Source organism: Chionomys nivalis, chromosome 2 (assembly GCF_950005125.1).
Source record: "Chionomys nivalis chromosome 2, mChiNiv1.1, whole genome shotgun sequence".
In the NCBI taxonomy this organism is placed as follows: Eukaryota; Metazoa; Chordata; class Mammalia; order Rodentia; family Cricetidae; genus Chionomys; species Chionomys nivalis.
Genome location: NC_080087.1, coordinates 29,884,281 through 29,906,065, shown reverse-complemented (window position 1 = coordinate 29,906,065; position 21,785 = coordinate 29,884,281). Strand labels below are relative to the sequence as shown.

The 21,785-nt window shown below is 43.0% G+C and overlaps 1 protein-coding gene across 1 annotated transcript in view; it reads left to right on the top strand.

Moving 5' to 3' along the window:
• The window catches only part of Arfgef3 (ARFGEF family member 3), a 149,104-nt gene that overhangs the window by 118,176 nt on the left and 9,143 nt on the right, over positions 1-21,785 (top strand). The window contains exons 24-33 of the mRNA XM_057753640.1: positions 615-737; positions 3,180-3,283; positions 3,817-3,961; positions 6,634-6,762; positions 9,210-9,386; positions 10,609-10,723; positions 12,184-12,286; positions 12,429-12,560; positions 15,911-16,032; positions 20,114-21,329. Coding sequence (XP_057609623.1) covers positions 615-737; positions 3,180-3,283; positions 3,817-3,961; positions 6,634-6,762; positions 9,210-9,386; positions 10,609-10,723; positions 12,184-12,286; positions 12,429-12,560; positions 15,911-16,032; positions 20,114-21,329 — 2,366 coding nt within the window. The remainder of the gene's footprint in view (positions 1-614; positions 738-3,179; positions 3,284-3,816; positions 3,962-6,633; positions 6,763-9,209; positions 9,387-10,608; positions 10,724-12,183; positions 12,287-12,428; positions 12,561-15,910; positions 16,033-20,113; positions 21,330-21,785) is intronic.

Below are 21,785 nucleotides of genomic sequence, written 5' to 3'. Positions count from 1 at the left end.
GACAGAGAATCTGGAAGGATCCTGGGTTTCCTTGCCTTGCCATAGAACATCACAGAGGGAACTCTTCCCTGGGCAGTGGAAGTGGCAGCAACATAAAGTCCGTTTATGTTGAAACTGTTCACATAGACACGCTCAACCTGGCATATACTAACTCCCAGATGCTCACTATAAACTAAAACTTTTGCACAGCCTAGGACAGTGAAGCATCTTATGAGATTACTTGTCCGGGGAAATTCTGATAATCAAGTTCCTGGTGCCAGTCAAGAGCCACCTGATTGACAACTCTGCGAGCATGGTTTCCTATGACAAGCAGACTCGGGCCTTCTGTTTCTCCTGCACAGAAATGAATGAATGTATTTCCCCAGAGGCTCTCCTATATTCTGCAGTCTCCTGTGCTGAAACATTCCAGAGGCCCCATGTTTACTGTACTGTAGATCACACATTGCTCCGGGTCTGTGTTCCTCCAGCTCGACCCTCCATTATCTACCCAGCCTCCCCATAGCTCCCATTTAGGTGAAGCAGCAGAATAGGCTAGCTATTCGGTCAAAAGATCCAAACACTTCTCCAGTGGTTAAAACCTTCCTTCCTTACAATCTATCCTCTTCCCCCCTCAGGAAAAGGCCAGGCTCCCGTGTTCGACGTGTTTGAAGCTTTTCTCAACACTGACAACATTCAGGTCTTTGCTAATGCAGCCACCAGTTACATCATGTGCCTTATGAAGTTTGTCAAAGGACTGGGTAAGTGGAACTCTCCTTTAATGACACTCAACGGTCACAGTAGACCCTTTAAACGTGACTTTGTAGGGACATCCCTGGAGACAGGGTGTAAGAGCAAGCGTGCATCCTGGGATATGGGCCCATGGGTTCAGAGGCTCACTGCACTTTGAAGTTGATATTTACTTTATAAAATATCTTGTGATATAATACATTCTCAAACTGTACATTATTTTATACCAACTTCCTTTTCGATCTTAAGATATCCCATTTACTCTTCAGTAATTGGCCTTGTGTAGGAAATCGTTCCCTTCAATGTCACGGTTGGCAGTCGGGAAGTAAACTTAGGAATGCCTCCTCTAGCCTTCGGAATTGCAATGTGTCTTTTGGATGAGTCAGCTTCCCCCTTCTTGAAGTCCTGGTGTATTTTAAGGACCATGTAGGTGGTTAGATGCTGAAGTTAGAAACGTTTAATAGGGTGAAGTCTTGTATACAGCATGACCGGCTGGAGCTGGGTTTTACAGAGCACAGATTCATCTGCATGAGATGAAGAGAAGATTCGGGATTAAACCTGAGTCTTGGAAGACATCTGAACACCTGAGAGGTTTACACAGAGAGTTCCGGGGTGTGGAGTCTGAGAATCTTGGAAATAAGGAAAATAGAAACTTGATGTTTATCTTCTCGATGGATAACTGATGTGTTAATCATTCCTCTGTGAAAGAAACTGGACACAAATTGTCACACTTGTGTCACCCTTATTTTTGAAGTAAGAACAAAACAAAGGCACAGAATTTATTTGTCGTTAGTCTGCGCTGTAGGCAATCCTTACCCTGTTCTGTTACAGCATACAGTTGCCTTCTACAGGGACGTTCATGGAAGCAAAACACTCACACACATAAAAATAGGTAGGAAAAATTAAAAAAAAAAACAACTACAATACATGGATATCGCATCAAGCAATTTGGTAACCCAGATGGCTACAAAGAAACAATAGATGGGTGCTATATCCAGCCTGGATGCAGAACACATCTTGTCGCTGACAAAAGCATGTAATTTAAAATTCAGGAATTTCTTCTGAAATTTTCCACTCATGTTTTCATGTCATGTGGGTAAAAGTACTTAGTCCATAGCAAAGAAGAAAAGGTAAAGAATCTTCCTTGGACTGTTAGACACATCGAGTGTTTGTGAAATACTCAGGCAAACATGCCTCACGGAGTGTTAGAAATTTGAGACCTTATCTTAGAGAAAAGTTAGGCACTGAATGTAGAGATGCCAAATTATTAATGTGCACATGGAAGATAGTTTGAAAAGGTGGATTCTGTTTTGTTGTGCAGTCTATGAAGTAGAGTCAAGATGTAAGACTTGGGGTTCAGTGGGAAAGACAGAGCACCCCATACAGCCATGCTTCCTGTGTACCAACTGGTTCCAGAGCCAACATTTCTTGTGTATACAACATAGAAAAGGTAACACCTGCTAAAATGGAGAGAAAATGACGCTATTTTTCATTTCCAGCTGTTTTTGTTTTTTCAGCACAAATTCGTCCTAGCCTCTGTTCTCAGTTGTAAGGTATATATGACTGTAAACCAGGAGCTGGCAAACGTACAATTCAAATCGAACTCCCTAACAGATTTTCCTGAAAACAATTTTATTCTACCTTTGTGCTAGAGCAACAGAAATGAAGTTGCAACCCAGGCAGGATGACCCACCGGGCCTTGATAAAGAGTTTGCCAACCCTAATCTAAAATGTGAATTCATTTATTTCTTTTATGTAGAAGTATGCCTCATTGCTTCTGAGTTTTAATTAAAACCTAGTAATTATGTCTGTTTACCCATAGGAAAGGATGCTTGCTGCTACAATTGCAGACAATTAGCAATAATAACAGTGCTGTGGAATAATTTTATTAGAAGTATAGAAACAGATTCACAACACTGAAAGTAAAAATTATAATTCTCATTTTTTTAACCTATAGAAAAATCTTTTCCAGAGATGGATTACATCTCTACAACTATATGAAAATACACTAATTTAAGTCCAGTTAAGTTGCCTATGACTCCAAACCCTGTATGTTTGCTCTTCCTGGGCTCTTTAGTACCCCATGCTGACACCAGATAAAATCCAAAGAGAAAGGCCAAGAGCCTCATTCCAGCCTTACAAGGCCTGCCTCTGGGACTGCTCTCTGTCGCCAAAGCCTCAGAAGTCACATCATCCAGCAGAGACGTGAGTTAATGTGCTGGCGTGCAAAAATACTCTCTCAGCCACCAGAGGTACTGGACCGGAGCAGGCCAAGTTTTCCTCCTAGGGAGAACATTCGTGGAGCGGAATCACACTGGGATTATATGAGCTGCTGTAATATTTCCTCCCCACCCCTTCTATGTGTATTTATTGGGGTAACATGTGAGTGAGCAGGTCTTCTGTCGTGACTGGAGAACACGGGTAATTTTGTCTCTGTCCCCACTCTGCCCTAGGGGAGGTTGACTGTAGAGAGATTGGAGACTGTGTCCCCGGGGTGGGAGCCACTTCCACAGACCTGTGCCTGCCGGCTCTGGATTACCTCAGACGTTGTTCTCAGGTACTGGGGGGGGGACGACACAGCTCCATGTCCCACAGCTGCCTAGAGGGTATTCATAAAATATCAGAAAGAGTCTTTAGCTGAACCCAAGAGAGACACTTTTATCTCCTCTACCTTGACCTCAAGATCATTCCATCTCCTGGGTTTCTCTTGTTCTTCTGCTTCCTTGGAGGTGGGGTCATGGGAAGGGGAAGCTGGAATCTGGTGCCCATTTTCCCATGGACTCTTCTCTGGGGTCCTCCACAGACAAAACTATTTGACATGTTCACAGCAACCCAAGAGAGTTTTTAAAAAATATATAAAACTCAGATGTTGGAAAATTAGCCACCGTTCTGTTACCAGTGAGCATTCTTGCATCTGTTTCTTGATAGAAATGCTCTTGTGGCCTTTTAAATGCAAATCATAAGAACGTTTATTCTTCAGGAGCCCTTATAATTCTGGGTCCCGTTTAACAGTGGATTATAATCCTACTGTTCTCTAACACTGAGAATTTTCTAATATATAAGTGCACTATTTGGTGTGGTCTTATCTAGTTATTGGCCAAGATCTACAAAATGCCCTTAAAGCCAATATTCCTTAGTGGGCGGCTTGCCAGCTTGCCACGAAGGCTTCAGGAGCAGTCGGCCAGCAGCGAAGATGGAATCGAATCGGTCCTGTCGGATTTTGATGACGACACTGGTAAGCTTGTTGGCTTGACTAGGATAGTTCGTTGTGTTCTTAATCCCAGAATCTTAGGGAATAAGTTAGTTTACACATCATAAGAGTGGTCATCCATTTTCATATAATTGTTATCAGGATAGGTTTATCCAGAGTTTCTAAGGACTCCCTAAGGACTCCCCTAAAGTCAACACCAAGCCATTCCTCTGGCATAGCGGCCTTGGTGTAAAACCATCGCAGTTATGCAGACCCCCACCAAGTAGTTTCAAACTCTGATTTTTCTTGAATTTAGCAAATTAGGACAAAATTGCACTGGTGCTCTTATAGGCTAGCCACTGCCTTCACTAGCTTCAGGGAAACGCAGTTACTTCCCCCCAAAGACTACTTGGTTAGAGATAGGGGAAATTAAGCCATTACTGAAGGGAGACTCTGTGACCGGTGAAGCCTGTGGACTGAGGAAAGAATGCTTTTAAAGGCTTTGGTTCAAATTAGGTGGCAGGCAATCTCCTACAAACCCGCCTCCTAGCTAGTAACTCCAAGTGATCTTCCAGTGTGTGCACGCCTGCCCGCACCTGCTGCCTGTGCGCTCAGAAGACCTCATCCGGTCCACACCTGGAAATGCAAATGACACTCTTCAGTAGGTCATTTGAAACACTTAGAGGATGTTTTTATTTTTGTCCTTCAATTATAGGAGGGGTGAGAAGCTTACAGTGTTTGATGGATATCTTAAATGGTAAAACCTCATAAAAATCATATAGAGAAAACATAGTGAGGAATAGAAATCTAATGAATAATTAAACTAAGAGAAAGAATAATTTTGACTGAATATTTGAAGCCTTCAACCAATGTAGTTATGAGCAGAAGCTAATGCTGTTGTCTATAAAATGGCTTGGGTTTTGCCTTGGACCAAAGGGAGAGAGAAAGAAGTATAATAAATGACCAGCTGGCTATAAATTGGTAACAGTCAAGAGTGGGAGAGATTGCAGCAAGCATCTCCCAACTTATTTGTGCAAATCAGTAATCAATTTTATTTCAAAGGCCCATCTTCTTGCAGATTAAAGTTCAGCCCAGTATCTATCCCCACATCAGTTATTAGTGATCAATCATCAATTCATTAAGGACTTAAAATTATAATTATGTATGAAACTTAGTAAATTGGAAAAGCACAAAAGTAAAAGCTTTAAGTTAGAATTAAATTTTTAACAGGGTTGGGGAAATGACTCGGTGGGTAAAATGTGTGCTGTGTAATCATGAGGACCTGAGTTCCGATCCCAAGTAACAAATAAAAGGCAGGCATCGACAAAGGCATCTGCAACCACAGCACAGAGGGCAGGGATGTGGAGACAGAGAAGTCCCAGACTCTGGTCAAACAGTCTAACGCAAACAGGCGTTTAAGTAACTCTCTTAGGCAACACTCAATAGACCTGTGAAGAGAGTGACGACGAGATGGAGATATGGGCCAAGGTTGTGAATTCTAGGGTTCTTTCCAAGGGTTATATAGTAGAACACAGAAGGTAGTGGAAGCTGAGGATCACTCAACGTGTGTTTTTCTTGCTCATTACAGACCTATTTACCACAGTCTAGTGATCAAAGCTGTTTTCTAGCCTGGAGTATAACAGTATCCCTCATCAAACAACCTTTATGGCTTGTTAAAAATTGGAAGACAGGCCAGGTGATCTTTTCTGACATTACACCTCCTCCAGTGATTTGAATGGAAATGGCAAATGTCCCAATTCTGTACATTTAGTAAACAAAGCAAGGTCAGGAGATAATCAGAGCTGGAGTTTGGGGACAAGGGAGAGCTAGTGGTTAATAGCTACAAAGTGTCTGTGTGAGATGACAAAAATCTTGGAAACAGTATTAATGATTACACAACATGATACATGCCACTAAAGTTATAAAAAATATAAAATTATAAAAATAATGGAAGTGGCTAGTTTTGTTCTTTTAAAAGGACAGTAAGGCTAGGGATTTAGCTTATTCAGTCATGGTTACCTCACACACATGATGCCATGGGTTTGGTCTCCATCTCCACATGAATAGGATATGAAATAAGTGCCTGAAATCCCAACACTTGGGAGGTGACTGACTATAAATTTTGATATAGCAACTATTATGCCTAGCTTTGTATAATCTATGTATACTTATATTTTTGTAAATGCTTGTACTTTTCACTGGGCAGGATAATTATGTATATTGGAAATCCATGATATCTGAGAATATATCAGTTCTCAGAACTGTTTAGATATTTTGTGTGTTGCGTAATATGTGAGGTGGCAAATGTCAATCAGAAGTTCAAAGTTCCTTGGCTAAATAGCAAGTCTGAGCTCCAAGAGACCCCCATCTCACAAGAAAAACAAGACAGGAAATAATAAAAATATAAAATTGTCCATTTAGTTTTATCATTTGGTTAGAATGTCAAGAAGTCTGACAGTCATTTCGGTATCGAGTTTATATATAATATTGCCAGTTTTGAAGTGGGGAGTTAGGGAAGAATTTTGAGTCTTGTGTTTCCCTTTGTCGGACCATATTAACCAATCTCTGCCTCTCATAGGCACTGAGGGCTAACACTCCAAGCGATGACTGTCACCCTAGTGCCACTCGTCATTCATACGCAGTGCTCACTGAGATCTTGAGAGGATTCTTCCTGATGGATATCTGGGTTTCAGAGGGGTCCGCTTTTTGTTTTCCAGGTCTGATAGAAGTTTGGATCATCCTGTTGGAGCAGCTAACAGCAGCTGTGTCCAACTGTCCTCGGCAACACCAACCACCAACCTTAGATTTACTCTTTGAGCTGTTGAGAGATGTTACCAAAACACCTGGTAAGTGTCTCCATCTGTTTCTACTGGTGGAGGGGTTGTCGGGCATGTAACTATTTCCAAGAAGTTATCTCTTTGGATGTTCCCCCGTTGTCATTGTTTCTTATATTTAATACAAAGTTCCACATTCAGTAGATGCTCAGTAATCATGTGTTGAATGGCCACAGTGAAGTGATGGGTCAGGTATGTCCTAGAAATTTCTACAAAAGATGTGTGGTTTGATGCTGTTGGACTCCCACATCCATCCGTGTCTCCATAAGCCAGCTGGCTTTGCCATGATTTCAGCCTTCTTTCTTGGCCAGATCTTACTGCCTGTGCAGCCCAGGACTGACAGGGGAGCTCAATAGATCTGTCACTCATGAGCACACACTGTACTAAGCAGCCTCTTGTCACATGATTAGAGTTGGCGACGACACATAGTGCCTAGGGCTGTGCTGTTGTAATTTAAAAAGTGGCACAAGAAAGACACCATGCAACAGAGTTCACGGGGAAGGGTTTTTGTTAGGTAAAGGGAATATAAAAAGAAGGGGAGGGAGGAAACCGGCCTCTGGGGACAGGAGCAGCAGAAGAGAAGAGAGAGGCAGAGAGAGAGGAAGGGGGATAAACAGAGTCAGGCAGAGAGAAAGGAACAGACAGACAGAGAGATGGGAGGTGGGCAGGGCCCTTTTAAAAGGGAACATAGTGACCGTGCACAGCAGGTCCTCTTAGTGACTGCAGCTGAAGATGCATCCTGTCAGAACCCCAAGGTCAGGCCAGCACATGTGCCTGAATACTAGAAATAGTCCCCTGTGAAGAAAAGAGGCCTTAGAAATGCATCTTTTGATGTGAGTTTTAAAAACTTAGCATACATATTCTTCATCCCAAAGTTTCCTCAAAGAAATTTTTTATAGAAATGTAAGTTATTTTTATTTATTATTTTATGGGTGCTTTGCCTGCATAAATGTCTGTGCACCGTGTGCATACGATGCCTGGAAAGGTCAGAAGAGGGCATTAGATCTACTGGAACTGGTGTTACAAACAGTTGTGGATTCTGGGAATCCAAAGGACCAGAGTTCAGTTCCGAGCAGCCTCTTAATAGCTGAGGACATCTCTCCAAGAGAATTAGAACCTTAATGAAACTACTAGTTAATCCCACAGTGAGAAGATGCCTCTTCATTGTTATGAAGATTTGATTATTAACACCTTCTCAAAACCCATTGCAAAGTTTGCAGCTAGTCTCATGTTCAAAAGCTAAAAGCGTTCCATTGAAGAGCTATGCACCACAACTTCTCAGTACATCTCATTAGTAAGTGCCATTTTCAGTTCACATATTAATTAACACATGATACATATGAATGGTGTTTACTGCCAAAAATATCTATTTGTTGAACTCTCTTAAATGCTAAAATAAAAATTGTGAACACTAAGTGAGAAGCAGTTAATAAGAGTGAATAACATTTATAAGGCATTATTTTAAATGTGAAATCAACTAATGTATTTCTAAATACACATACATGTGTGTACATTCAAAAACTACTTTAAGGAAATATGCTAAAATAGAATTATATCTGCAGGCACATTTTGCCCCACTCTCTATAGACTATGTAATTTTCATGTTCGTTGTCTTTTGTATCTTTCATTTATTTGGTTTTTTTTTTTCTTGCTGGGTCTTACCATTTAGCCCACATTGGCCTGATACTGGTAATCTAGCTGTTGTAAACGCCTAAGAAATAGAAGCATGAACCAGCCTACTCTATTTTTATCTTGTTTTTAAAATAAAAATTTTTAAAATCTACTAATGTTTTTAAGGAAGCACAAATATTTTCTTTATAGCATTGTCTACAGAATAAAAAAATTCCACATCTTAAATGTCTGTCAGTAGTGAAATTGATAATAAATCACACCTATGTATAATGGAAATAGTTTATGTCAGTGAAAATAAGAATTGTTTATAATATAAACTTTGTTCTTCATATTTATCAAAAAGTAGTTTTTAAAGCTCTCAGCCAGTGTGGTGGGAAATGCCTGTAGCCACAGAGCTATTCAGGGGGCTCACACAGGAAAATGCATATATGTCCAGGAGTTCAAGGCCTGTCTGGGTAACACAGTGAGACCCAGACTGTTAATAAACAAACCTATAGAAATGTCCTATAGAAATATATATGTAATATATTTCGACATTCTTTCTATATGCATCTATGTACTTATGCATCTGATTCTGAGGACTAAGAGATTAAGTGACATTTTAGCCTTGTGATATTTGAATTTGTATGTGTATTCATATACCTACAGAGCTAAAATCATAGAAAGAAGAAAAATGTTCCTGTTATTACCCCCAGTGAGTTGTCAGTTCTTCCGTATTTTCTCAGATACTGGGGATCTCTTTGGAAAGAGATCTTTGATACCAGCCATCGTAAGAAACCCCTACTCCTCCTGCAGTCACGGTTCTGACCCTTCCCTTCCTTTTGCAGGCCCAGGGTTTGGAATCTATGCAGTCGTTCACCTTCTCCTTCCTGTGATGGCTCTGTGGCTCCGTCGCAGCCACAAGGACCATTCCTACTGGGATGTGGCATCTGCTAACTTCAAGCATGCCATTGGTCTGTCCTGTGAGCTGGTGGTAGAGCACATCCAAAGCTTTCTACATTCAGGTAGCTGTGGTGCCAGAGCCAGTCTTTGTGGGCATTGCTTCTGCATGCAGCATCTCAAAGTGCTTAGTGAATGACTGATGTAAATGCCTTTGTCCGGGGAACAAATGAAATATAACCATGTGGTTAGTACCAGTAATCTAATAGCATATCATTGGAGGGAAAATTGATATGCATGCAGCCTGTATAAAATTGTCAAATGGAATGCTCTATGCTTGTTGTTGAAGATATAATACCTAGCAGCAGGTCTAGCATAGCAATTCATAGGGAGGGGAAGGCATATTCAAATACGTAATCTTTAAAATCCCCGTAGCCAAAGTATACAGAAGTGGGGTATCTTGTGCTTCTTCATCTAAAGAGGGCAAATTAAAGAAATAGAATTTAGGAAAGGCTCCAGTTACCAGCAAGAAGTTCACTATCAGGGCAGGGATTATGGGAAGTTTCTTAATGCCTGTGGCACTGAGGGTTCCCCACAGCTGATGGAGGGGGAAGGGTTCCCCACAGCTGATGGACTAGGAGGGGGAGTCTAGAGCTGAAGAAGGAGGGACAGACTTCAGCATGCAGATTTGGCATGTGTCTAAAGGGGTTGATATTCTTGAGCAAACTATTGCTTTGCACAGGGAAGGGTATGAACAATACCACTAAAAATTATTTCTGTGGCATCACAAGGGCTCTAGGAAGAACATGCAGATGCATTCCTGGGGTTAGCAAACAGACTGGTGTGGAGATATCTCCTTCCTTCAGTCTGCAAATGATGTGCAGATGGAAGCCAGATTGACAAGGTTCAGAAGTCTGAAACAAGATTGTTTTGTTTTCCAAGAGCACTTCCATGTTAAGTCAGTTTCCAGCACCAAGGAAAGCATGTTCAAATTTTCCTATTTAGAAGCAATTTTTTCCAGCAACTCATTTTCAGGCCATATATTATATTCTGTCTTGTTTGAGTAGCTTAATAATATGCTGAACTTTAAACAATACACAAAAAAGTGAACCACATTTCATCTTGCTGTATCTAGAAACTGAATGAAACATGTCAAACCTGGGGAAAAGGACTCCAAAAACAAACATTGCCTTGTTGTATTTTGTTTGTTTTGAAAGGGTATAAGGGGAGGGTATGCCATTCTTGTTTTCTTTTTATGTCTTAGCCTTTCTTCTTCGGCCAGAGATGGCCGTCACATTCTCTCTCTTTACACCAGAGTCCTAAGAACCTTTTTATTCCTTCCTGTAGACATCAGATATGAGAGCATGATCAACACCATGCTGAAGGATCTCTTTGAGCTGCTGGTGGCATGTGTGGCCAAGCCCACAGAAACTATCTCCAGAGTTGGCTGTTCCTGCATTCGGTGAGAACAGGGTCTGTTGGCTTGCCCAAAGGTGGAGTTTTATTATGGAATCCAAAGGCATTATCTTTAGGGTAGCAAATCACTTTTTATAAGTAATTTATAATGAATAGTCCTTTTTGGTGTTTAGTCTGTAAGTACTTTGTGTAAATGGGGGTAGACAAAGTGGAGGCAGAGAAAGTGATGGGTGGTTTCCTTGGAGACAGAAGAGGAAGGTTTTCTTCAGAAGTAGTGGTGGAGCGTGGTGAGTGGGACCTGAGAATTGGGGTCCACTACGAGCTCCTAACTACCAGGTAGTTTGCCTCAATCTATTCCTGGGTCCTATGAATCCCTTTGGGGATTCTCTAAGGTTTTAGAATCTTGTTCTCATGCCTCACTCCTGCTCCTAACAAGCCCCATTTTGGGATGCAGAATACTGATCCTATATACAATGAGAACATAAAATTCTCTTGTGAGAACATTACTAGATACCCAGGCCCTTCTATCTATCTCTTTAGTGTAGATACTGAGAGTGATGGCATAGCCTCCAGACACAAACACACTTGTAATCCTAGCACCCAGTAGGTAGAGAAAAGAGGGTTTGAGTTCAAAACCACCTTAGGCTACACAGCAAGGCAATGTCTCAAAGAAAAATAATAAAAACCACCAGAGAGAGGGTCACTGAAAACTGATAACATTGACCTCCAGAGGGGTTAATGATAAATACCCAGAAAGGACAAGAGAGCGGGGTTCAGAATGGCAATAAGGGTGACACTTGGGTTCCTACTCAAAGTGATCGTCTTCATTATTTTTCTATTGTTACAGTGAAAACACACTATGACAAAGGCAATTCATAGAAGAGAGGGATTAATTGGGCTTACAGTTCCAAAGGCTTCACTTCCATGTGGTGGAGCAAGGGTGTGTCAGGAGAGCTCACATCTCAGACTGTAAGCAGAGAGAACACCACACTGGAGATGGTAAACGGCTTGGGAAACCTTAAACAAGGCCACACATCTTAATCCTTCCCAAACAGCCACTCACTGGGGACTCTGTATTCAAAACCAGAGACTTTCTGGGAACATCTCATTGAGACCACAATTGTACGTCTTTGCTAGGTGATTATTCCAGTTGAGAGAACAAGACAACAGGTACAAGGAGATAGTAAGAGTTTGGGTCTTGTTTTATGTGGTTAGGGTTTGTAGAAGAGTGGTAACAAACGGGGCCAGGATGGGAAAATGAATGAAGGGCACACAGCCCTACATATAAGCTCAAGGTTAAATGTGGGGCTGCTTACAATATAAATCCATTGATGTGTCTAAACTAAAATGGTTTAGATATTAGTATCTTGACAGTGCATGACCAAGAGGGGTGGAAGGCAGGAGTGAGGACACAGGAAGTCTCGCAAAGCAAGTACAGGGTAAACCTGTGCTCCACTCACCCTTGAGGATGCAGAATTTCTGGACACGGGACACGCCTTTTGGCAGGTACGTCCTTGTGACCGCGGGTCCTGTGTTCACTGAGGAAATGTGGCGACTTGCGTGCTGCGCCCTGCAGGATGCCTTCTCCGCCACTCTCAAGCCAGTGAAGGTAAGACCCTTGGGCAGAATAGGAGGGAAAAACCAAAAACACTGGGTTGGTTCTTTTGTTTTTTTATCAGTATCAGATTCGAGACTGGGCCTGGCACTCTGAGCACAGACAAACCCTATGAATGCTTGCTGTTCCTCCCTAGGACCTGCTAGGCTGCTTCCACAGTGGCACAGAGGGTTTCAGTGGAGAAGGCTGCCAGGTGCGGGTAGCAGCGCCATCCTCCTCCCCGAGTGCAGAGGCAGAGTACTGGCGCATCCGGGCCATGGCCCAGCAGGTAAGAGATGGACGGTGTGGGTCTCGGGACTTCAGAAGCTTGAGATGCGTGCTCAGAGCCATCCTGAATGTCCTGTATCGCCAGGCGCCTCTCACTCCCTCAGAGACATACACTTTAAGGCTCTAAGCCCATCAGTACCGTTTTCTTACCGGAGTGGCTTTAGCTCATTCTCCCTACACCAACCCTTGAAGGTTGTATTCTTTCGAACTCAGATCAGAGCCCATCCTACAGCTTGGACTTCATCTACACCTTGCTTGGGCTACTTAGAAGGGTTTTCTAAATACTAACGCTGCTGAATACCGGTGACTAAAGATTGTTCAGGCATTACATTCTTATCACCCATACAGAATACAGTCCTTAATATTTTAAGCAACTTAGCACATTTGTATTTAGTATAGCCAACCATTAAAACCATCTTCATATAAACTGGGTTTGGTTCTTAGCACCCATGTCAGGCGGCTCTTGTCCTGCCAGATCCAGGGAATCTGTTGACAAGTTTCCCGTCCAGGTTTCTTCTGAAGGTCTTTGCCCAGCAGTGCTAAGCAAATGAGACAAGAAAGGAAGAGCCTTCCATATTCAGCTTGTCACCTCACCTGCTGAGCACATTTCTAATGTCCTGGGACATGACTGTACTGAAGAGAGAGGCATGTCCCTAGGAAGCATTCATGATGTGTCTACAGAAGAAGGGACAGAGGAAAAATAAGGCTGCAACCAAGAGCCCCTTCAACAGCGTGGAAACTGTGGCCAGCTGCAACAATAGAGCTTGGAGCAAAGCTCAAGGTGGCCCTCCTCAGGGATGGCTTCTCTAAACAGAAACCTGTGACACTTGCTTGTTTTTCAAATGTTTACACTGTGGGATTTTCAGCTGTGTGCAAGCATGCAGTAGACTATAAAAATGACAGCTGGCAACCACTTTGGAAAGCAGTGTGGCGGTTTCTCAGGAAAGTCAGGTTCAACCTACCTCTCAACCCAGCAATACCACTATTGGGAATATACCCAAGAGATGCCCTAACATACAACAAAAGTATATGCTCAACTATGTTCATAGCAGCATTGTTTGTAATAGCCAGAACCTGGAAACAACCTAGATGCCCTTCAATGGAAGAATGGATGAAGAAAGTATGAAATATATACATATTAGAGTACTACTCAGCAGTAAAAAACAAGGACTTCTTGAATTTTGCATACAAATGGACGGAAATAGAAAACACTATCCTGAGTGAGGTGACCCAGACCCAAAAAGAGGAACATGGGATGTACTCACTCATATTTGGTTTCTAGCCATAAATAAAGGACATTGAGACTATAATTCGTGATTCTAGAGAAGCTAAATAAGGTGAACCCAAAGAAAAACATATAAGCATCCTCCTGAATATTAACCTTCATCAGGCGATGAAAGAAGACAGAGACCAACATTGGAGCACTGGACTGAAGTCTCACGATCCAAAGGAGGAGCAGAAGGAGAGAGAGCACGAGCAAGGAACTCAGGACCGCGAGGGGTGCACCCACACACTGAGGCAATGGGGATGTTCTATCGGGAACTCACCAAGGCCAGCTGGCCGGGGTCTGAAAAAGCATGGGGCAAAACCGGTCTCGCTGAACATAATGGACAATGAGGACTACTGAGAACTGAAGAACAATGGCAATGGGTTCTTGATCCTATTGCACGTAATGGCTTTGTGGGAGCCCCGGTAGTTTGGATGCTCACCTTAATAGACCTGGATGGAGGTGGATGGTCCTTGGACCTCCCACAGGGCAGGGAAACCTGCTTGCTCTTTGGGCTGAGGAGGAAGACTTGATTGGGGGAGGGGTGGGGAGGGGTGGGGGAGGGGGGAATGGGAGGTGGTGGCGGGGAAGAGGCAGAAATCTTTAATAATTTAATTAATAAAAAAATGACAACTGGGCAAGGGGGCAAATGTCTATAATTCCAGCATTCAGGAGGCAGAAGGACCCTGAATTCAGACTATCTTGGGCTATAGAATGAGTTCTAAGCCAGCTTGGCGATCCTATTTCAAATTTGACAACAGGTGGACCATCAATAGAGAAGCCTCTCCTGAAATCAGTATTAATGGAGAAGAACAGGGAAGTGTTTCGCCACTTGATGTTTCTCTCCTTCAGTCCCAAACCTTCCTTCTATATTTACAGTTAAAAATAGCTAGTTATGGGAAATAACAGGTTTCCTTTAAAAAGAGAGTCTAAAGGTCTTTATTTCCAAAGAAATAAGACCTTGGAGCAGTAGTCTTATGGATGTTGGGAATTTTCAGCCACCTCTGTGCAAACCACACCAGGAGTCCTAATAGGAAAGTGGTCCAGAAAGGAGCTAAGAATCTTAGCTTCATTTATTTGTTTGAGACATAGCCCTGGCTGGCCTGGAACTCACAGAGATCTGCCTGCCTCTGCTTCCTGACTGCTGGGATTAAAAGCATGCGTCACCATGGTTGACTGAGTCTTCATTTCTTATTTCTGCCTTGGATATAAAAGCTAGAGATAAAGAGATGTAGCAAAGTGGTAGAGTGTTTGCCTAGCATGTGCAAGCCCCTCTAAAACATATGTATGTGTGTGTTCATGCATATTCTATGTACACACATGTATATGTACATACATATATGCACATATATATGTGTGTATATCTGTTATGTATTTTATATATATAGACATATATATATATATGAGAGCTTTTACAGAGGTAGCTTGTATCCTGGTTAGTGTTTTGACACCTTGGCGCAGCTTAGGGTCATCTGGAAAGAGGAAACCTCTATTGAAAACATGTCTCCATCAGATTGGCCTGACCAAGCCTGTGGGTCATCTTCCTGATTGATGACTGATGTGGGGCCACCCCTGGGCTGGCAGTCCTGGGTGTCTAAGAAAGCAGACCGAGTAAGCCATGGGACAGAGCCAGTAAGCAACAATCCTTCATGCCTCCTCCTTCCTGCTTGAGGTCCAGCCCTGACCTCCCTCATGGACTGACTATGAGCTGAAAGTTGTAAAATGAAGTTAACTCCTTCCTCCCCAAGTTGCTTTCGGTCATGGAGTGTATCACAGCAACAGAAAGCAAACTTATACCAATCCCCTTGTATTACTGCTTAGTGTCATACTCGGAGGGTAATGAACTGATGTGTGATAGAATGGTATTATTAATGTTGGTAATCGATGTTTATTATTTGCTCTGCATATGTAATATACATGTATCAATTTATTTCATCAGCTCTATCAGGTGGAAGCCATTGTCTTCCCACTTCATAAGTAAAGACATGGGTAAAGAATAAACTACTTACCAGGGGTCACTAGCCAGTGGCGTTGGTAGATGCAGGCTTCTGAACTGTCCCTTTGTGTACATATTCTTCCTGCAGGTGTTTATGCTGGACACCCAGTGCTCACCAAAGACTCCAAACAACTTCGATCATGCTCAGTCCTGTCAGCTCATCATTGAACTGCCTCCTGATGAGAAGCCAAATGGGCATGCCAAGAAAAGGTATGCCGCCGCAAACACAGAGATGGCTCTTAAATAAGAGTGCTCACCTTTTCCCACTCTCTCTCCTTAATCCAGACTCTAGCTAGGAACACTAGCAGCATTGTGGATCGTCTAGCAAAGGCTTCCATGAAAATGGTAAGCCTTTTTACCACATTTCACACACACAATGTATACTGTTTAATCCATAGGGAACCACCACAGGCTAGGTGACTGACAACGCCGACATATGTTTTGGAGGCTAAACGTCAGAGGTCAAGGTGTGGGCGGGACTTGTTCATTAAACTTGTGGATGGCTGTCTTCTGAGTCCACACATGGTAATTCCTCTGTTTTTCTATACAGATTTCCTCTAACAAAGAATGTGTATATACCAGACTAAGATCCCCCAAATGACTTCACTTTTACTTAATTGCCTTCTCAAAGACCCTTCTTGTAAATATGATCTATTCTGACTGGGATTAGGAGTTTGACATGTGCTCCATAAAATCATATGTGTAATAATCTTAATTTTTAAGGCAGGGCAGTCAGTTCTTCCCAGGAATCCAAGGTTAGCCAGGCATCATAACAAGACTTTAAAATACATAACTACCATATTTCAGGTAATTCAGACCATTTCAATGACTAATACATACAACTATGCTGTCAGAAGGCAAAAAGATCCATGTCTTACCAGAAGAAATTTTAAATACTATCATCTTTCCTGAAAAATCCTTGTTCTTGGAGCAGATGCAAAGGCAAAGCTACCTACCTGGCTTTGCTTTGGGAAATTAATAGCAATAATTGTTTAACATTGGGTAAGGGCACAGGAGATAACATCCCACTTGCATTTTAACCCATGAGGACAAGAAAACCCAACTTACATATCCAAACATATACAACCACCAAGTGTGAAAACCAGAAGCAAACCAAGATCTGGAGGAACACGAGACCTCCGCCCTTCACCACTCTGGGGAGCAAGTAGGTGCAAAGGACTTGGGTTGGCATTCCTCCAGACTTGTGTTTTAATCCTAACTCCTCAGGTTACAATTAGAAGGTAAGGCCTTTGGTAAATCATGAGGTGTGAACCTTTCATGAATGGGACTAATGCCTTTGAGAGAAACAGGAGTGCTCCGTTGTCCCAGTCTACAGCTACCAGAAAACCCTTACCAGAGTTCAGTCATACTGATACTCTATTCTCAGACTTCCAACTGCCAGACACTGTAAAATCAACATCTTTGATTATAAAACAGCACAATCTGTGAGATTTCACTGTAGCAACTTGAACAAAGGCAGTTGTTACCACTGCACAGCCTCTGGGTGATTTGAGTAACAGCTTGTTAATATAGCCATTTTAATACTATAACCATTTAGGTAAAATTTCCATGGAATATTTTAGCTAGCATTTGTTGTACACAAAAGAATACATGGAATATATATATATATATATATATGTGTGTGTGTGTGTGTGTGTGTGTATTCAAATTATGAAACATGAAATATATATGCATGAGCCTGTCACACAAAAGAGAACATTAACAGTATCCCATGTACTTTCCCAATTCCAGCTCCTGCTTCCCCCAACATCAGTTTTTAAGGGTAGGTCATAGCTGTCTATTTCATATGTTAAAGACAATGAAAAAGATAAGATACTGCCCTTCTTTTTAGGATAGTACTGCAAAGTACAGACAATAGAGAACTGAGCAGGTCTGTAAAGGATTTACCTTCTTAGTTTGGGTCCTTAAGCTGTAGACTTGAAGGACGTAGACCAAATTGGTAGTGCTCTAATTTCCTTCCTCTTTCTGTCATAAAACACTGGTCAAAGGTAGCTTGAAGGAGAAAGGGTTTGTTTGGCTCATACTTCCAGATCATGGTCCATCACTGAAGGAAGTCAGAGCAGGACCTTGAATCACCAACCATAAATTGTTGGCTCTCTCAGACTCATGCTTAACTTTCTTTTACCTAAGACTACAGGCCTAGGAGATGGTGCTGCACACAGTGAGCTGGAGTCTCTTATAACAACTCAAGACAGTCAGTACCACCCCTAACATAGCCACAGACCAACCTGGAAAAGACAGAAACTTTATTAGGTGATTCTAAACTTTTATCAACTTGACTGCTGATGCTAACAAGGACAAGTAGAACCTTCTGCAGAGGAACAGCTATTCAGGTTTGCTAATACTGAGTGACTTTAATCAAAAAGCTATCTACATAGGAACCAGAGGGAGTTCTGTAATGTAAGGAGTTTCTGCCCGAGATGATGAAAAGGTTTTAGAGTGACACAGTGACGTTTATACCAGCACAGTGACGACACTCAGCACCGCTGAACTGTATAGTTAAAATATGGTGTGTGAGGCCGGGCGGTGGTGGTGCACGCCTTTAATCCCAGCACTCGGGAGGCAGAGGCAGGCGGATCTCTGTGAGTTCAAGACCAGCCTGGTCTACAAGAGCTAGTTCCAGGACAGGCTCCAAAACCACAGAGAAACCCTGTCTTGAAAAACCAAAAAAAAATAAAAATAAAAATAAAATATGGTGTGTGGTATGTGTGTGCAATGCACACACTGCAGAAATCATCTCAGCCATCTGACAGGGTTACTGATTTAGGGTGGCAACCCCTAACTGTGTATTTCATCCTGAACGAGAGTCATGGTTTTTCCTCAGTGACAAGCACATGAAGTGAAAAGCCCATATTTAGATTAATGGATGATTTTTTTTGTTCTTCTAGCTAAAACAGTTGTGATTATTAACTATAGAATTTTAAAATTCTATTTCATAGTGGGGCAGACTAAAACAAGAAAATGCCAACAAGGTGGCTGGTCCTAGGGGTGGCTCAGTAGTTCCTGTCTAGAGTACCAGCATTTAGGAGCTGGAAGCAGGAGATCAGAAGTTAGGGCCATCCATCCTCATCTGCATAGCAAGTCTGAGGTCAGCCTGGGCTACATCAGATCCTGTCTTTATAGAAGTCTGGACCTTGTATCAGTTACAAGAATTAGTTGGCAACATAATGGTACAGGCAATAAAATGGTAGAAGCTATTTTCATAAAATTCTAGGAGCAATGAAAGGAACATGAGACCACAAACCACACTGGTCAATTAAAGTGGCAGTAGCCTGAAATAGAAATTATTTTCTCCGTACAAAAAGCAGCCAAACCACGCATTTGAGCATTTACATATAAACTACCTTATCTGAATTGTTTCTTGATTAGAGAAGTGTGGAACTGTCATTCATTACCTGCCCGCTGCTCAGCCAGATGCCCCGGAGTGATGTCTAGGGAGGGTGAGCGCTCTCTCATCTCAGTCTACAGAGCTGACCTGAAAGTTGACTCAGAGAAACCAAATGACCATGCAAGCTTTGTGCCACCAGTCCCTGTGGCCAAACCGGCAGACAGAGAATTGACATGAGTGGATGCTGTTTGCCCAGGCTTGCTGTGGAAGTTTATGAGCTACATTATCAATTGATTTTTTTCATTTTATAATGGTAGCATCATAACAGCAGTAGCATAGAAATTTCCAGTGCCTAAAGCATTAGCATTTGATCTTTGAAAACTCTTGGTAACAAAAACAAGCCAGTAAGATTTCCATATATATGTGTATAAGGAAAATAGGGTAGGAGGATGGAAGGGTTAGGTGTGTCCTGACTTATAATTGTATGTAATTGTATGTAATTTTTTGTGAAGGAGTTGTGTTTATTTCCTATGGCTTGATAATTCAATACCTTAATTTATAATCAACAGCTCCTGGATTTTAAGAAAGTGCCAGGAATTCTATCAGCCATGATTAAAAGGGAAGTTTGTCCCTTTTAAAGAGAGATATTAAAGGGCAGGCAAGATGGTTTAGTGAGTAAAGGTGATTGTAACCAGATAAGATGACTTAAGCTAGATCCCCTGCCCCACATGGCGGAGGAAGTAGAGGACACTGAACCCTACAAATAGTCCTCTGGCCTCCACATATTCAGCATGCATATACAGACATAATTAAAAATAATTTTGGAACACAGTGGATTTAGTTGGGAGTGTCACATATTCTGAAGTGGATCGTGCCTACCTTGCTGTGCAAGAAGGGAGAAGGCAGAAAGCTACTAACCATTCCCTGTCTTTGCATTTGAAGTGTTTCTTTCAGGGAGATAGTGGTGAGCTTGCTTTCTCACCAAGTACTGCTCCAGAACCTGTATGATGTCCTGCTGGAAGAGTTTGTCAAAGGCCCCTCTCCAGGAGAGGAGAAGACGTCGGTCCAAGTGCCAGACACCAAGCTGGCCGGCTTCCTCAGATACATCTCCATGCAAAACCTGGCTGTGATATTTGACCTGCTCCTAGACTCCTACAGGACTGCCCGGGAATTCGACACAAGCCCCGGCCTGAAGTGCCTGCTGAAGAAAGTGTCGGGCATCGGAGGCGCAGCCAACCTATACCGACAGTCGGCCATGAGCTTTAACATTTACTTTCATGCCCTGGTTTGTGCCGTTCTCACCAACCAAGAAACCATCACTGCAGAGCAAGTGAAGAAGGTCCTCTTCGACGAGGAGGAGAGGAGCTCTGATTCCTCGCAGCAGTGCTCGTCGGAGGATGAAGACATCTTTGAGGAGACCGCACAGGTGAGCCCTCCGCGAGGCAAGGAGAAAAGGCAATGGAGGGCTCGCCTGCCTTCGCTCAGTGTGCAGCCAGTGAGCAACGCAGACTGGGTGTGGTTGGTCAAGAGGCTGCACAAGCTGTGCATGGAGCTCTGTAACCACTACATCCAGATGCACCTGGACCTGGAGAGCAGCTTGGAGGAGCCACCCGCCTTCAAGAGTGACCCGTTCTTCATCCTCCCCTCCTTCCAGTCTGAGTCATCCACACCATCCACGGGAGGCTTCTCCGGGAAAAACACGCCCTCGGAAGATGATCGCAGAGAACACCTAAGTGAGCCTCTGAGCCTGAGAGTGGGCAGTGGGGACATGCTGCTGCTACCCCCGAGCCCCAAGATAGAGAGGAAGGATCCTGGCCGCAAGAAAGAGTGGTGGGAGAGCGCGGGGAACAAGATTTGCACCATGGCTGCTGACAAGACCATCTCAAAGCTGATGACGGAGTACAAGAAGAGGAGGCAGCCGCACAACCTGCCTGCCTTCCCCAAGGAAGTCAAGGTGGATAAGAAGGGCGAGCCCCTGGGGCCCCGGGGTCCCGATTCCCCACTGCTTCAGCGGCCACAGCATCTCATGGACCAAGGGCAGATGCGCCATTCCTTCAGCGCAGGCCCAGAGCTGCTGCGGCAGGAGAAGAGACCCCGCTCAGGCTCCACCGGGAGCTCCCTGAGTGTCTCTGTGCGAGATGCAGAGGCACAGATCCAGGTGCGGTCCAGCTAGCAGTTTTCTGCAGATGCCAGAGGTGTCCCCCTTGCAGAACCTGCATCCCCAGAGATGTGAAACCAGCAAGGGAAATGAAGGATGGAGTTCAGGTGGCTGAGTGCTTGCCTAGCATGCAGGAAGCCCTGGGTTATATACCCCCACTCCCATTCACCTTCCTGAACTAGGTATGGTCAATCCTGCAATCCCCGAACAGAGGAAGTGAAGACAGAGATATAAGTTCAAAGTCATCCTTGGTTGTATTTGAGTTACATGTTGTGGGCAGCTCAGGCTACATTAGACAGAGATCTGGTACATAGCAGGTGATATAAATCATACCTCCAGGTCAGAATGACTGAACCTAGGCTGTGCCATCTGCCTGAGAAACAAATTTTCTCCTCAGGTCATTTCAGAAATCATTTTTCTATGTCAGGACACACAATTGAGAAGTAGGAAGCCACC